At 38.3% G+C, this 13,432-nt stretch overlaps 2 protein-coding genes across 2 annotated transcripts; both read right to left on the bottom strand.

The window, feature by feature from the left end:
• Nucleotides 1-124: 124 nt before the first annotated feature.
• Nucleotides 125-1,057, bottom strand: LOC105074144 (olfactory receptor 8B3-like). The gene has a single exon (XM_010961618.3). It carries the CDS (start codon nucleotides 1,046-1,048, stop codon nucleotides 125-127), a length of 924 nt encoding a protein of 307 aa, XP_010959920.2. The 5' UTR covers nucleotides 1,049-1,057.
• Nucleotides 1,058-10,733: 9,676 nt separating this feature from the next.
• Nucleotides 10,734-11,666, bottom strand: LOC105074143 (olfactory receptor 10D1B-like). The gene has a single exon (XM_010961617.2). It carries the CDS (start codon nucleotides 11,664-11,666, stop codon nucleotides 10,734-10,736), a length of 933 nt encoding a protein of 310 aa, XP_010959919.2.
• Between the last annotated feature and the right edge of the window lie 1,766 nt (nucleotides 11,667-13,432).

The following is a 13,432-nucleotide window of genomic DNA, read 5'->3' as shown; positions in this document are numbered from 1 at the left end:
GCACAAATTGTCTTAATCATGTTCAGAAAAAAAATAGCATTAAAAAGCTGTCAGTAAAATATTTAATTAAACACACAGAATCTCCCTGTCCTGTAACTAGCTGCACTACACAGATGCTTTCTGATCAAAACGTTTTCCTACTCAGGGTTTTCCTCGGAGCAAGTTTTACGTCTTTGTTCCTCAAGCTGTAAATTAGGGGGTTCAGCAAGGGAACCGTATTGGTGTAAAAGACAGAAGAGATTTTTCCTTCATCCATAGACACAGAAGAAGATGGTTTGAGATACATAAATGCAATTGCTCCAAAGAAGAGAGAAACAGCAGTTATATGGGAACTGCAGGTACTGAAGGCTTTGGACCTGGAGCTGATATGGAGGATGTTGGAGAGGATGAAACCATAAGTGACAAGTATGGTGATACTGGGCACAGTGACATCGATTCCGGCTATAATGGAAGCTACCAGCTCGGGGGTATAGGTGCTGGTGCAGGAGAGCTGGAGCAGAGGGAAAATGTCACAGAAGTAGTGGTTGATGGTACTTGCATCACAGAAAGCCAATCTTAGCATGCATCCAGGGAGAGCCATGGCACCAGAAGATGCCAGGAGGTGTGAACCAAGCATAATGCTGGAACACACTTTAGGAGACATGGAAATGTTGTACATAAGTGGGTGACAGATGGCCACATACCGATCATAAGCCATTGCTGTCAGCACATAGCACTCAGAGATACCAAAAAAACTGAAAAAGTAAAGCTGGGTCATGCACCCCGTGTAGGAGATAATATTCTTCTTTGATATGAAGTTAATCAGCATTTTGGGTGTGAATACAGAAGAATAACAGAGATCAATGAAAGACAAATTAAAGAGGAAAAAGTACATGGGGGTGTGGAGGTGTGAATTCAGCCCAATTAGGATTATCAAGCCCAAATTTCCCAACACAGTGACCATATACATTACTAGAAACAGGAAGAACAGAGGGAGCTGGAGATCTGGTTGGTCTGTTAATCCCACCAAAATGAATTCAGTCACGAAAGAGCCATTTCCAGGAGCCATCCTCTCTCTGAGGACATCTGTGAGCACAGGAGAAAAGGGTTACACAGAGGACAAACTCCCTTTCCCATAACATTTTCTCATACAGTGTGATGTGTGTGCTGGGAATGACTGATACTAGCTCAACCTGGGCTCACAGAATTTCTCTACCGTTAACATGAAAAAGAGTGGCATGAACTTTCCCTTTTAAAGTCTTTCTAAGCTAAGTAGCATAAAGCATCAAAATTTGACCTGTGGAGTGAAGGAAGCTGCTGCCATGTGCAGATGTAACTATTGGAAAAACCGAAAGGAGTAGGGAAAAGAAGTTTGGACCAGGACAGAATTTTCCTTCTCTCATTTCACCGTTTCTTCAATCCCCTGGACCCTCCCTCTCCAGTAAAACCGGAGGCAGCAACCCCAAAAGCCTGGTGCTTGACTGTGATGCAGATTATTCCTGATGGGGTAGAAGCCAAGAAGATTGTTTCTAATCAGAAAAGAGGGGAAGGAACCAAAGTCTAGGAAAGGGGCCAAAGTCACAGAGTAAAAGCTATAAATGAGCAGAATGAGCGTTCCATCCAAGGAGAGGGAACCTACTGACTGAGAAACTCCATCCCCTGAATGATTCTGAACATTCCCTGCTCTCCCCTCAAACGGATTTCTCTGCAAGATTCACCCTAGTGTTAGGTCTGCAAAAATGGGAAAGAAAGTGTCATGTCTTAGGTCCTCAGTCTTCCATCTCAAACAAGGAAAACACGAACTGTGTTGTCCCTTCAGTACCGTTAAGGTGGAAAAACAGAAAGGAAATATTTGTGCATGTACACTCACACACATTTTTCTGTAAAAATAGTGACATGCTAAAAATACAATACTCAATAAGACAAATTGCTACTCTCATAACGCTTACATTCTACCATGTAGGTGTGTCAGTAAACCAACAAAGAAATAGATACAGAACTTAGAGTCAAGCAATGAGAAATACCTGAAGAAAATAAAGCCGCGTAAGGAAAGGGGTTGGAAATTAGAGAGGGCAGTCAAGGAGTACACTCCAGAGAGGTGACACGTGAGCTGAGTCCTGAATGAAGTGAGGGACTCTTGAAGGAGGTCATCGGGAGAAGGGCACCACTGGTTGACCTGCAAGCTTCACCCAGGCACTCAGAGGTCCCTCACCCCCTTGCCTGTCCTTGGAATGTATGTTCTGCCCATGATTCCCACAGTGGGAGCCATTTTCAAGGATGCAGCCTTTAGAGAGCAATGTGTGATGGAGACCATTTGGACAGCATATGTGACTGAACCCTGTTAAGACCCTATATAAACTTTCAAGATTCTTTTTGGTGAGTGTGAGGATCTACTGCCACATGGCCACTCAAGACAAGCCTCGTAGCTTATTAAACCTGCCACCTACCAGTCGGAGGTGGTCTGCCTCTTTCCTCAGTCTCTCCTTGTCCTCTGTGTATGGGAGCCAGTTTGTGAACCAGCAGAGGAGCAGCCCTGCCGGTGTTTGTATAAAGACTGGCAAAGTGGGTGAAGGTGTCAAAAGGCACAAACCTTCGGTTGTAAGATAATAGTCCTGAGGGTATAACGTACAACGTGGTGACTATAGTTAGCAATGCTGTAGCATATATTTGAAAGTTGCTAAACGAGTAGGTTTTAAAGGCTCTCATGACAAGAAACAAATTGTAACTAGGTGAGGTGACAGGTGTTAAATAAACTTAGTGCAAGAATAATTTTGTAATATATGCATATATCAAATCATCATGGTGTACACCTAAAACTAATACAATGTTATATGTCATTTATGTCTAGGTAAAACTCTGGGAGAAGCTTGTTCAGTGCAGAGGGAACGTCAGGTGTAAAGGCTCTGAGACAGAGCATGCTTGGCATGTTGGAGAAACGCCAGAAGGCCAGTGTGGCTGGACCAGATGGAGCCAGGAAGACAATGGTAAGTGGAGGCTCTGCACCAGATGCAGAACTTGGTAAAAGCTGTGACTCTTAATTTTGGGTTTGATGGGGCAATGTTGGAGAGTTTGCAGAAAGTGGAGTATTACACATTCAAATGCATGTTTAGAAGGATCTCTCAGGCTTTGGTTACTTTGTCATGAATGTTTATTATGGAGTGTAGAAGTAGATTCATGAAATCAGGAAACACAGTGTGCTTCCATTGAGAGAGGATTGCTGGGGTCAGCCTGGTAATGATGGAGATGTTAAAATTATTGAGAAAAACCTAGTCTGGATGACATTTGCTTACAAGTTGGCTAAGGAAATCTGAGCAAGAGTGGCAGGGATGGCATCCAGGATATTGTTCTGAGATTGGATCAGTGGTGGTGTTGGAGAAGCAGTTTTTGGAGGTGTTTCTGTTCTGCACATTTTAATTTTGATGTCTATAATATGATCAAATGGATATGCTGAATAGGAGATTGGCTATATGTGTTTGGAGTTCAGAGGAGAGGTCTGGCTTGGACATTGTTTTCTGAATAATTAATGCGCATAGGATACTAAAAACCAAGAACTGGATGAGATCACCTAGGTATGATGTGTACAAACGTTAAAACAGTGCCTGGCATGTAAAAAGTTAGCCATAAATTTTGGCTTGGTCATTTTTATTATTACCAGATATTGAGCTAGACATTGAGATTTTTAGAGCCTCTTCTCCATTCTTTTTCTATTCCTCTTCACCTTTACTCCCTACTGCTGTGTATCTAGAGCAGTAGTCCAACAGAGCATCTGTTACAATGAATTGGAAACATCTGGCACAGAATCTAGGCCCTCGTAGAGACCCTGAACCGTATTCATTCCCTTTTCTCTCTTCCTTCAGATTCTACCTATGTATTGACTTCTGCACACCTCCTATTCCTAAAATGTTCAATCTTCAAATAAAGCAACACCCCCAGACAGTATCCTATATTTACACAAAATTTCCTGTATTTTCTTTCATTTTTTGTCTTTGCTTTGGTTGCGTTCACATTCCTTACATTTCTGTCTTCTCTTAGACAAATCTACACGAGGAGTACCAAAACTGGGACAAGATTTAATTCAGTGCGGTTATAAATTTGACACACTTCAGGTAATAGTAAAAATATACCTGTGTGGAGTATGACTTGAATAAAATAGTTTGATCTTTGTTTTTTATCACAAAGTATTAGATACAAAGAGCCTTTAACATCTCCTGATGTAATAGGAGTTTGGGTGACTCCGTCTCTGAGAATGGGTGTTTGAAGAAGTTTGAGAATCGGGATGCTTAAGCCTCAAAAAAGAAACATTTAGTATTTGTCAGTTAGAAGTATCTAATTTAATAAAAGTTCTCACACTAGTATTACAACCAAGAGACAAAAGCATGCGGAATAAGTGAATAAACATGTCAGAGACAATGATGGAATTCATTCATTTCATTTTTAAGATTAACTTTGTAAATCCACTGTTTGAAAAGCATAAAGTGGGGAAGGACATCATTTCTGACCCTGAAAATAGCAGTTTCTGAATTGGGCTATGAGTCAGGTGCTTGAGTTTTTATTCATAAGTTGACCCATTGATAAATCTCACCCACTTTGGGAATATATATGTGCATGTAAGAGGTTATTGACAAACTTCTAAGGCAAAAAAAAAAAAAAATACTAGTAGGCTGGATAGTAGGTTAATGCCACTGTCCTTTTAGTAAAAGAGGAATCCCCAACTTCACTAAGCTTTGTAATATTACATTATTGATGCATGTGAGAATGCTCTATAAATTTCCAAGTTCACCATAAATGAGAATATTATTAATATGACTGGACTTGGGGAAGAAACTCAGGACTATGAGGTCAGAGGAACAGATGCAGAACTAGTGGAAGGAGAAATGGTCTCCCTGCATTGCACACTTTTTGCCCACCTGTCATGAAGCAGACAGTGCCTTCCTGTTCAGTCTTATCGATAATGAGCATGGGTGATAAGAATTTTTAAGTCTTCAAAATTCACTTTCAATGACAATATGTTATCAAAGGTAGATAGAATTTTATGACTTACCTGAATATTACCACTTCAGTAAAGTGCTGTTGGTCTCATATGAGTTTTAGCTTTGGTCTCACATAGTGCCTGCATGTACACCCTCGTGTGTGTGCGCGCGCGCACACACACGATAATTTTATCATCAAACACTAATGGCCTAGAATCTTTCTGAGTCTCGCAAAATCATGGAGTTGATTCTGCATAAGAATTCAAGGAGTGTTGATAAGGGTTATTAGCTTAAACCAACTAAGCAGAACAAGGAAAGTAACCCTACTGACCCTTAGTCCTCTGTTACTGAAGGACAATTTTACTGGGATCTGTTTGGACCTGAAGCAGATGATTGGAAGCACAAGTTTCCCTTAGGGGCTTGTCTTCCCAGTTGTTGGACTCTGTAGGAAAGAAACAATTACAAAGTGTCTATTTGTTGGCAATATAGAGGCATTCTTCTTGATCCCTGGAGTATTTAAAACAAATGGCGACCTTTTTTCCCCCTTAGTGTTAAGAAGTTTAATAATGATTCCATAATAAATATAAAACTTTGGACACCATGTTAAAATTAAATTGTTTTATCAAAACCACAAAATAATACTTAATTGTCCTTAGCATTTAAATTTTTCTATAACGCAGCCAAACCCATCCCATCATCTCCAAACAGGGAAAAAGCTTCTTATACTTAAGCCATCTAGACGATTTGGTGGATTACACGTGGAGAAAAAGGATAAGTGAACTTTGATCTTCCTGTGATTTAAGGAGTTATAACCTGGGCTCCAAGGCATTTTCTTAAGAGTATTCCAGGCCTATGCAAAGTGTATGTCCATACGCTTATCCGGGTCGGTCCTCACTTCAAATATGTGACTTTTAGCCAGTATAAACTATGGTGAATTGTCTGTTCGTTTGTGTGTCAAAATTTTAGCAGCTTTGTTGAGGAATGATTGACATACAATAAATCGCACATTTAAAATGTGTAATTAGGTAAATTTGACATATTTACCCATAAAAGCATCACCGAAATTAATAAAATGATCATATCCACTCCACTTTGTAATCCCTCCATCTCAGCCTTCTTCCCAGACAACCATGGATCCATTTTCATTCACTGTAGATGGGTTTGCTTCAAGAGTTTTATACTTAACAGAACTATATAGTATGGACTCTTTGCTTAGCTTCTTTAATTCAGCATATTTGGGGATTCACTCATGGTTTGTTTTGTATATATCTATAGTTTTTCTTTCTCTTTGTCTCTCTGTTTATGTTTGCTTGTTTGTTTGCTATATGATGGCCAATTTTTCTAGCACCATCAGATGGCCTAACTCTGTTGAGATCAATTGACCATCTTTGTGTGGGTCTACTTTGAACGCTCTGTCTTTCTTTACTGATCTGTTTGTCTATCTTGATGCCTAAATCATGCTGTTTTGTTAGTTGTATCTTCACAATATGTTTTAAAGATTATAGTATACATCTTCCAACATCATTCTTCATTATCAAAGTTGTTTTTTCTATTCTGAGACTTGAGTATTTTCTTATGAATTCTAGAAATATCTTACCAATCTTCACAAAATGCCTGATGGGATTTTGAATGGGATTATATTGAGTCTATGAATAAATCTGAGAAAAACTGTCATCTTAATAATGAGTCTTTTGCTTCAGAAACACAGGATATTCAAGAAGTTTTAAAAAATTTCTCTCAATAATGGGTTTTGCTTATAAAGATCTTACATGTATTTTGCCAGCTTTATCACTAAGAATGTTATATGTTTTGTGCTTTTGCAAATGGTATTTTTAAGTTAAATTTTTTAATGTTTATTGATAATGTATTGAAAATGATAAATGTTTGTAAATTGATCTTGTTTCTTAAAATCTCGCTAAACTCAACTGGTATTTATATAGCTCTGACATAAGAGTAGATTCAATGGTTTTTCTTCACAGACAATTATGTATCATTAAGAAGTTTTGCTTTTTCCTTTCTGGACTAGATGAACTTTATTAATTTGATGTTGTTGTGGTTTTGCCTTATTGCTCTGAAGTGTACTTTATCTGATATTAATATATCCACTTCTAATGTTTCAGTGTTAATGCTTGCATGGTATATATTTTTTCATCCTTTTACTTTCACCTATTTATGTTACTCTATTTGAAGTGAGTTTCTTATAGACAGAGTTGGTTTTTAGCAATTCAGTGGGTCATTGGTAAGTTAAATCATTTATAATAATCCAGTTATTGGCATGTTAGGGCTTACATCTACCATTTTATTATTTTTTTCTTCCTGTTTCTTTTTTCTCTGGTTCACTCTCTTGACTTCCTGTGGGTGACTGATATCTTTTAGAATTTCATTTTAGTTTATTTATACTCAATGAGATTTTAAAGTAAACATATCAGTTGTTAAGATATATAAATACAAAACTTCCATTAAAAAATGAAAAACTAGAAAAAATGAAACAAAATCCAATTATACCTGGAGGTAAAAATATAGTTATTGAAATAAAAAATTTTTAATATTTGACATAAATCTAGATTGGACATAGCTAAAAATCTAATTAGTGAACTAGAAGTTACCACTGAGGAATTAAAGAATCAGAAAAATGAGTACTGAGGATTCATCCATGCATCAAAGAGAGAAAGCATGATGTGAAAACAAAAAAGCGGCTGAAAGAGAAGACAGACTGTGAGCCTTCACTTTTAATCCAATAGCGGTTTCAGAAGAAGGGAATGGAGGGAAGATCTGGTACACAGTACTAAATCTGAAAAGATAGTTGATGATGATTTTCCAAAATTGAAAGAAGACAGGAATCCTACGAGTAAAGGTGAAGTTATATAAATATATGTGTATTTTTGAGAATTCTTTATTGGTTCACCTGTATTTCCTGTGAATTCATGAATATATTTATAATAGATATTTGAATATCCTTTTCTGGTAGTTCTAATATACAGCTTCTCTCTGGGTTAATTCTTGGTGATCTTTTTCTTTGAATAGAAGATTTTCTTGCCCTTTCTCATGACACACACGCACATACACACACACACTTTTTTATGAGGCAGGCATATCAGACATTGCATAAAAGAACTGGTTTTTCCCCAGAGCGTGTGACATCTTTCCTATATTTCACAGCCAAAGTGAGGGTTGGTTATTTAGACTCCACCAAGTGTGTTAAGCTGAGGTGACTAAGCTGTAAGTTTAAGAAAGTTGAGCTGATCTCGGGTCAGTCCAGCTCCCAGTCTTCCACACTACCATCTACCAATAGCTATCGACAATATGCTGCAATTCCTTAAATATACGGAATTTACTCTACAGATATAATAATAAATAGATGAACTTAATAGTCCTAGTCTCATAAACATTTTGAATTTGTAATTATAAAACTTCTGCCTAAGAAATCTCCTACTCACATGATTTTGTCTGTGAATACTTTCAAACTTTTAAAGAAGAAATATTAAATCTTAAGATAACTATTTAAGAAAATAGTAGATGAAGGAACATTTTCCAGCTCAGTTTTGTGAGACCAGCATTACTCTGTTCCAAAACCAGACAGGATATTTCAAAAGAAGATTATAGATCAATGTACAATATGTATAGAGATGTGAAAATCCTCAACAAAAGACTAGTGTATTGAATCCAGCAATATCTAAAAGGTATAATATACAATGACCAAGTGGGTTTACTCTAGAAATGTTCATTTGAACATTTGAAATATTTGAAAACAGACAATATATTCACTACCTTAACAAATTAAATGAAAAAGAAATCTAACCATGTCAATAGATGTAGAAAAAATGATTAACAAAATTGATGACATTTTCACATCATGATATTCATGACAAAGACACCAAGTAAATCATAATGAGATGGAAATTTTTTTAGTTTAATAAAGGGCACTTAAGAAAAATCAACTACTAGCATCATATTTAATGTGGAAATTTTGAAGGTGTTGCCCTGAAAATTAGGGACAAGGCAAAGATACCTACTTTTATCAATTATACTCAATATTGTATTGGAGGTCCTTGCAATAAAATAAAGGGCTGTGACTACCACTGAAATTCCAAGGGCCAGAAGATCAATCTGAATCTGCCCTTATGACTCTGGAGATAACTGGTAAGTATGAAATAACTGACAGATACGAGCATTCTGAGATTCTGCATCATAAACAACAACAACAACAAAACACCCGGAAAACTCATCTGAAATTTAGAACTTCATCTGTTTAACAGACAAAGAACTGTCAATTCTGTACAGCCAGTCCGCAACTGATTTTTCTTTTTTTTTCTTTCCTTTTTTTTTTTTTTTTTTTTTTTTCTGTCTTGACCCTTCCTGAACTTCCTGCACTTTTACTCTTGGAAAATGCTTTGCCAAAACTTATTCTAGCACAATGGAGTGATGATTTTGTAAAGTCTGATTCAAAACAGAAAGAATTGAGAACCTGGCTAACTTAGGATAAGGAAGGTTTCACACAGATAATGATATTTTAACTGGGTCTTTAATCATACAGATGAGTTTGTTCAGATGAAGAAGCAGGAAGGAGCATTTCTAATAGAGAGAATAAAGGCACAGAGTTTAAGAGAAGTGAGCAGGAAAAAAATGTTCCTTTCTTCAAAAACATGCATTGTCTTATCAGCCTGACATAAGCCCCTAAAACAATGTTGTGACTAGTTCACTGCAGCAGATTCCCCAACTAAAACCCTGATCCTGAAAAGAAATAAGCAGATTGCAGAATAGCCTCTACCTCTTGCCCTTCTCTTCCCATCATCCCTTTCTTTTCCCATCACCCCCTTCTCTTCCCATCATCCCTTTCTTTTCCCATCCTCCCTTTCTCTTCCCATCCTCTCTCTTCCTATCGTTTTCTCATCTTCCCCTTTTCACGGTCTTTTTTTTTCCCTTGAAATTTCTGTCTGGATTGGAATAGCATATATCTCAGGCTGAGCTCATTAGGCAAAAGAACAAAGGAAAGTTAGTGGGACAGCATTAAAGTCACAGCTTTTTGGTTAAAAGAGTATCTAAAACCACAGAACAATAGCAGCTTAGATTTTGCATTGACCCCTGGTTGTACTTTGTGATTCTAAAGACAAACTGAAATTTTTAATACTGAAAAACAACAGAATTAGTCACCCCTTTGCAGACTCTCCTGGTCTACCTTCTTCATCTCTTTCATCCACTGCTTTGGCTCCCAGTCAAGTCTTGCTTTCAGGTTTAAGACCATCAGACAAGATTTTGGGTGATAGAGCACATTGATACCTGTGATTCACGCATTAAGACACCTACCTGAGGTCTCGTCCCAAAGTCCTTTTCCTTTACACAAAGTCTTTTCATTTCAAAAGTCAAAGAATGGCACCAGAAGTCATGGCTGAAATTCTCTCATTTTTCAACAAATCATAGAGCATGAAATGAGAGCTTATCTGCTGCAGGCACTTGAGGGGTTCATTATATAATCATGCCAGCCAAGATGAGGAAGTGCTAGGGTAAGGGAGAAGGGATGAGGAGAGGATGGAGGAGGAGAGGAAAACAAAGAGGGAAGGACAGAAGGTCTAGGTTTCTGTTTTGTTTTGTTTTATTCTGTTGCCAACTGGGAAGAGATTTTTTTTTCTCCTGAGTAGGATAATTTATTAGTTATGTGACCTTGAGCAATCCACTTCATACCTTCAAATCTTAGCTTCTTCATCTATAAAAGGGAGCAGTGACAATATCTGTGCAAATTCCATCTGTAAGCAATGTGGTGCTATTCAAGTGTAGCTTCTGATGTCATCACTTCTTAGGAAGGAAGGCCAGGTGCTGTAGCAGCTTCCTCAGAGAGTATTTCACTTCCTTATTTCTCAGGCTGTAGATTAAGGGGTTCAGCACGGGGGCGACCAGGTTATTCAGAACCTGAACAGTTGCATTAAGCCAGGGGTTAGGGGTAGGCTGCAGGTAGATGAGAACCACTGGCATAAAAGAGAGAAGGATGGCAGTGAGGTGGGCACTGCAGGTGGAGAAGGCGCGTCGCCGGCCCTCTGCAGAGCGGATCTGCAGGATGGAGTAGACGATGTGACAGTAGGAGGTGAGGATGAGGAGGAAGCAGGTGAGGGGCATGAGGCCCACACTGATGAGCCCCACCATCTCCAGGGCCGAGGTGTCTGCACAAGCCAGCTTCAGCATCACTGGGATGTCACAGAAGTAATAGTCCACCTCGTTGGGGCCGCAGTAGGGCAGCTGGAAGGTGAGAGTAGTTAGAAAGGTGGCCTGAACGCAGCCAAAAAGTGAGGTCCCCATGGCCAGGATGGCACACGCTCTGTGACTCATGATTATCGTGTAGCGCAGAGGGTGACATACGGCCACAAAGCGGTCGTAAGCCATCACCGTGTACAGGAAGCACTCTGTGCAGCCCAGGAAATGGTAGAAGAAGAGCTGGGACACGCAGCCTGCATAGGAGACGGCTCGGCTGTTCCCTGAGAGGTAGAAGAGCATCTTGGGGGAACTCACGGAAGGAAAAAATAAGTCACACACAGAGAGTTTACACAGGAAGAAGTACATGGGGGTGTGAAGCCGAGAGGAGGAGACAATCGCCAGTAGGATGAGCAGGTTGCCTATAAGCGTGAGGACGTAGAAGGACAGAAACAGGACAAAGAGCGTGGCCTCCAGGCCGTGTGTGTGCGGGATGCCCAGCAGAATAAACGCGGTCACCACCGAGGCATTCCTCATCTCTGTTAGAACATTGGACTTCAAAAGAGAACACAGATCTCCAAGGCGTGAACACTGGTCAAACTGAGAAGCTATGTAATAAATAATAAGCAATTATTTAATTATCACGTTATGTGTTCTTTTAGCAAGTGTACCTGATAAACGACATTAATAACCTAAATACGTTCAAAGGAAGATTATAAAGATGTAAAGTGGCTTTAAATCATCCCATCGGAGAATAGTTTATTAAAAATAACAGCTAATATTGACAGCATTGTAAGTGCTATGCTAATTTATTTTTATGTTCTTTTATTTTTACATTTAAATCTCAGAACCACCTTATTAAGTGGAAGAGGAAATAAAAGCACAGAGTTTTAGTAACTTGATCACGTAGCTAGAAAGTAACTCATCTGAGATTAAAACTCAAGTCTGACTCCAGAGCTAAAGCTTCTAACCCTTTTACTGTGAAAGCTCCCAGGAAATGTGGCTTAGAGAAGCAGAGACATGACACTTGTCTTCAGGTGCTATGTAGATTTGCTGCATGCTTTTCTATGGTGAATAACCAGTAAAAAAGAGTGGAACTAATAAAAAGTTAGATTTTAATTTCAGTATAGAAAAATAAATCATGGGTAAGTTTCCCTGTGAAGGATTGTGTTCTCACTACTGTAAGGTTTTAGGTAGGGGTAAGATGCTATTCTTTCAGGGATGTGATGACCCTGTGCTTCTAATTTGCACGCAGAGTTATCCTACATGCACCATTAATGTCCTCTGAAATTCTTTGACTTTATTACATAGTTCGTCTTTTCAAATATATCTGAGAAGGCACAATAAAGCTTAACAAATATTACTCCTAGTGAACAGGTGGCTTTGATTTAAATATGATAAATCTATTCACTTGTATAACAGTAAGAATTATGAATATAGCTATATGAGTTACAGTAATAACTGAATACCATTCTTAATATATCTCAATAGAATAGAGACACATGCCATGTGGAAGGCCAGAATTCCACTGAACAAGAGTGCCTTAGAATGATGGAAACTCTTTGGGATGCTTTTGTGTATGATCTGTAGTTTTAAAAAAGTGACAAACATCCTGATTTATGTTAATATAAACATGTCCAGACACTATACTGAGTGCTTTATGTACATTAGTGCCTTTTGTCCTTACCACGACTCTATGAGACAGGTAGTGTTAACTCTCCTTCACATTAGGAAACTGAGGCACAGGAGTTTAAGCAAATTGCCCAAGTTCCTCCATCTGTTAGATGTACAGTAGGGTCTCACACAAAGAACAGTAGGAAGATCTTCTAAATTACCAACTCTGACTTTCTAACATTCATTCATAAATAATGGTAATTATAAATAGTTATTTTTTAATTGCTTAATTGTTATAATATAATTTTATGATCACTTAAGTCTCACAAAGTTCTTGTAAGGTCATGGTAATTAACCCCAATTTCCAAAAAAGGACACTGACATTCAGAGAGTTAAAAACTTTTCTAAAACTGAAAAATGAAGAGCAAGTCATACCCAAATCTTCTGACTCCAAGTTTAAAGTTCTTTCCACTATACCTTCACTGCCTCCCAAAAAACTTAACACAGAAATCAGTTGCCCCTTTGTGATGGAAAACCACTCACAGATTCATTCTTTAGATTTGGAGAGGTCTTCCTGGCCACCCCACAACCATTTCCTGTCTTTATCTACTATTCTCTGAAAAGTTTAGGTAGTAGATTGGAGCTCCAGAGAGGGGGATGAGTCTCTCAAGATCATATTATATTTGAGT

This window comes from Camelus bactrianus, chromosome 33 (assembly GCF_048773025.1).
Source record: "Camelus bactrianus isolate YW-2024 breed Bactrian camel chromosome 33, ASM4877302v1, whole genome shotgun sequence".
NCBI classification, from domain to species: domain Eukaryota; kingdom Metazoa; phylum Chordata; class Mammalia; order Artiodactyla; family Camelidae; genus Camelus; species Camelus bactrianus.
This window is presented reverse-complemented; position numbering and strand designations above follow the sequence as displayed.